This window comes from Gorilla gorilla, chromosome 14 (assembly GCF_029281585.2).
Source record: "Gorilla gorilla gorilla isolate KB3781 chromosome 14, NHGRI_mGorGor1-v2.1_pri, whole genome shotgun sequence".
In the NCBI taxonomy this organism is placed as follows: domain Eukaryota; kingdom Metazoa; phylum Chordata; class Mammalia; order Primates; family Hominidae; genus Gorilla; species Gorilla gorilla.
In genome coordinates, this window is record NC_073238.2 from 33250155 (window position 1) to 33254121 (window position 3967).

Sequence of the window (3967 nt, forward strand, 5' to 3'; positions counted from 1 at the left end):
ATTTTGCCTTTGCCTTGTGATATGTATTGCCCTTTGAAGCATGTGATCCTTGTGACCTACTCTCTGTTTGTACAACCCCTCCCCTTTTAAAATCCCTAATAAAAACTTGCTGGTTTTGCAGCTCGTGGTTGCCATCGCAGTCCTACCAATATGTGATGACACCCCCGGAGGCCCAGCTGTAAAATTTCTCTCTTTGTACTCTTTCTCTTTATTTCTCAGACCAGCCAACACTTAGGGAAAATAGAAAGAACCTATGTTGAAATACTGAGTGCTGGTTCCCCTGATAGCGAGGAAAACAGCCCTCACTAGACACCCACCCTGACAGCATCTTAATCTTGAATTTCTAGCCTCCAGAACTGTGATTTAAAAATGCTTTGTTTTTTAAGCCAAACAGTCTATGGTATTTTGTTATGGCAGCCTGAGCAGACTAATACAACCATAGATCACACTCTCACCCTAATCCTTGTTGCAGATTGAATTTTACATTATGAAAAATAAACATCTCTTTTTGTTAAGCCACTGAGATGTCAGGCTTTATCTCTTACAACAGCTGGTGTTTATATTTCTGATACAAAGACCACACAGAGCTAATCAAGTGTGTGATATCCCTTTTCTCAAAATGTACAGGCTGGATTTTTATATGCAAACTCTACATTAAGTGCAAAAGATTCCTTAGGGTCAACATCCAAGCTTATTACCAAAAAAAAAAAAAAAAAAAAAAAAAAAAAAGCTAACTAGTACTTCATTAACAGATATTTAAAAACTAAGAGTACTTATTTAAGCCAGCTAGTTTTTCAAACATTTTATGACTCTTAGCTCATTTCATTCTCATAGAAATCTATGAGGTATAATACTTTTTTTTTTTGGCATTTTTAAATTTTTATTTTTTAGAGACAAGGATCACTCTGTCACCCAGGCTGGAGTGCCGTGGCGCAATCTTGGCTCTCTATAGCCATGACCTCCTAGGCTCAAGCAATCCTCCCACCTCAGCCTCACCAGTAGCTAGGACTACAGGCACACACCACCACGCCTGGCTAATTTTTGTATTTTTTTGTCAAGATGGGGTCTCACTATGTTGGCTGGTCTTGAACTCCTGGCCTCAAGTGATATGCCTGCCTTGGCCTCCCAAAGTGCTGGGATTACAGGTGTGCGCCACTGTGCGTGGCCAGGTTTTTCACAGGAAACCCAGACCGTGGGATTAGGAGGCTGGAGAAAGTGGAAGCCACCCCCGCCCACCTCCCCACCACACTGCCCTGCGTGCATCCCACAGATATTGTTCCCAACACTTGCTCTACCACAAAATGATTTTGTCACAAGCACTGGTTTGTGACCAGCTCCTCTGAAGCGAGAAGCCTGTTCTCTAAGGAGCTGAGGCTGGGCAGCCAAGCCAGCCCTGGCCAAGAGAGTGTGGGATCTGCTACCTGTGGATCCTGTACGCCTGTCTGTCCCATCGGCCGGGGCCTTGGAGGGTGTCCAAGCTGTCTCTGTGGATGCCGTGTCTGCTCGTGTCAGGGAAGGGCCAGGACACTGGACAGAAGGGATGCAGGCTCCAACTCGCCTCGGCCACCCACTCGCCAGGCAGCCTTGGCTGGGCTGCTGGAGCTATGAACCCTAAGCAGGCAGCAGGGCCAGGGGAGGTCAGACCATTGGGGCTGTGCACAGGGGCCACCCACATGCCCTGGAACCAGGAGGCCCCGGAGTCCCTGGGACCACCCCCACCCCAGGCAGCCTGGGAAGGCTCAGGGTGCTGGGCCCCCGCCTGGGAGCTGAGAGTGGTCCTGCTCTGCACTTCCCAGACACCCCCAGTGGGGTGCACCACCATACCCAGCCTGCCCAGCCCTGCTGCAGGACATGGGCCAGCGAGGCCCCGCAGAGCACTGGGATGGGGGAAGCTCAGGCAGGGGGAGCCAAGCTGGGCCTCAGGGGCCTGGGGACGCACCACCCTCTTGCTTTCCACAACTTGAAAACAAGGACTGATCAGTCACTGATTCACAGTCCAAAAACCAACCCCCAAATCCCAGGGCTTCCAGCAACAAAGAAGGACCTCTCTCACTTCCGGGTCAGCAAGAGCTTCAGGGCTGGGCCCACTCCACATCTCCTCCCTGCAGAAGGACCCTCTGCTCTCCACCCCCAGAGCAATGCAATGGGCTGCCTGGGTTTGGAGCAGCTAGGTAGGGTGAGGGGAATGGGTGGGATAGGGGAGTGCAGCCCAGAGGGTGCAAACAACAGGTGAGGAGCAGGCCGAGGGCCTTGCCAGGGCCATCTGTGTCCCTGGTCACTGAGGGTGGCAGGGGAGACTGAAAGGGAAACAGACCCCCAGGTGGGGAGGGCCCCGAGCCAGCCCCCACGGCAGCCCCTGCAGGCCTCAGTGCTCCTGGATCCCACCAGGGCCACAGCAGGAACTGAGGCTGAAGCAAATCAGGGCAGCTGGTGGCACAGCTGGGGCCACACCCAGGCACAATTCCTTCCCAACACAGCCAGGAGGCTATCTTGGGGGCACCAGTGCCTGCTCAGGGATGGACTTGGGGCCTCCACAACTGCAGTCCCCACAAACCCTGTGCACGGTCCACCCTGACTGCTTGGGGGCTGGGGCCCCCAGTGGAGGGATGTGGCTTGTTGTCCTGAGGAGAGCGGGGGCAGCTGTCCCAGGGTGGGCCCAGCCCTGTGAATCAGGGAGCAGCTCATGGGAACGGCCCTGGGGGTGCAGGGGAAGTTCACAGAGCCATTTATTGAGCCCCACAACCGACCAGAAGGAAGGGTGTCCACCAGGCTCAGGCCATGGTACTTGAGGGGCCGGCGCTCTCTACTTGGCCCACACATGTGTCCTGAGGAGTTGTGGCATGCCCGCTGCCCTGGTCAGAGCTGGCCGCCATCTTCCAGCTGCATCTGCCGGGCCAGCGTCTGCCCGATGGCCACCAGGGGGCTGGCTCTGTAGGCCGGACTGCCCAGCAGCTCCTGAAACCGGGTCCTTCCTTCCTCGAGAAGGTGCTGTCTCTGGGCTGCGCTCATCCGACTGAGCTCTGAGGGCCGGGGCTTGTTGCTCTCCCTGATGCAGGCTTGGCGCCGGCTGCCAGCCTCGAGCCCCAGCAGCTCGGGCAGGGCATCCCTGAGCGGGTGCAGGTCCCCCACCACCACCGTGGCCCTCCGCCTCCGCTCCTCCCTGTGCTTCTGCTCAGCCAGTTTTATGGCTTCGATTTTCTGCAAGCATTGCTCACGCCTCAGCTTCATTTTCTCCTTCTTGGGCAAAATGGTCTTGGCCTCTGCACCTCTCCTGATGGAAGTTACGCTCCTGACATCCAGCTCCAGCGTCTGCACCAAGGCGCTGGGGTCTATCTTGGTCCTGGCAAAGATGTTGGTGTTGATGAACGGAGGTATAATTCTTATTAGCCCTGTTTTTATAGATGAAGACAATGAAACAGCTATTGCAAACTTATAACTGAGAAAGAGATCTGACCTAACCAACTCCATCTGCTTTTTACCTCCAAGCTGTCCTTGTTCATTCCTGGGTGTAGGGTGAACTAACTTTGGGAGGAACTTACTTTATAGTGTAAAACAAAGATATTAACACCCCTTTCTCAAAACAAACCTCCTTCTTGCCTGGGGACTAGACTGCCTTTGTAAGACTAACAAATTAGCTACAAAATTAGAAATTATCGTTTAGGAGTCATGCAGCTGGAGGCTACAAGATTCTAATCCTCCCTAAACTGCTCCTAAGATCAGTGCTTGAGTTATTTTGAGACCCTGCACTTGATGGATCAGCTGGCACCCAGTTTATTGAAACACTCAGATCGATAAACTGGCTCATCTGATCTTGTGGCCCCCACCCAGGAACTGACTCTGTGAAAGAGGACAACTTCAATTCCCTATGATTTTATCTCTGACCTAACCAATCAGCACTCTGGACTCACTGGCCTTCCCCCATGCACCAAATTATCCTTAAAATCTCTGAAAGCTCTGGGAGATGGAT

The 3967-nt window shown here is 52.9% G+C and overlaps 1 protein-coding gene across 1 annotated transcript; it reads right to left on the reverse strand.

Moving 5' to 3' along the window:
• Window positions 1–2793: 2793 nt before the first annotated feature.
• LOC129527204 (ribosome biogenesis protein SLX9 homolog) lies at window positions 2794–3468 on the reverse strand. The gene has a single exon (XM_063697296.1). It carries the CDS (start codon window positions 3466–3468, stop codon window positions 2857–2859), a length of 612 nt encoding a protein of 203 aa, XP_063553366.1. The 3' UTR covers window positions 2794–2856.
• Window positions 3469–3967: the final 499 nt, after the last annotated feature.

Coding starts and splice junctions, on each gene's coding strand:
- LOC129527204 (XM_063697296.1), bottom strand. CDS start 3,468: ATGGAGTTGGTTAGGTCAGATCTCTTTCTCAGTTATAAGTTTGCAATA.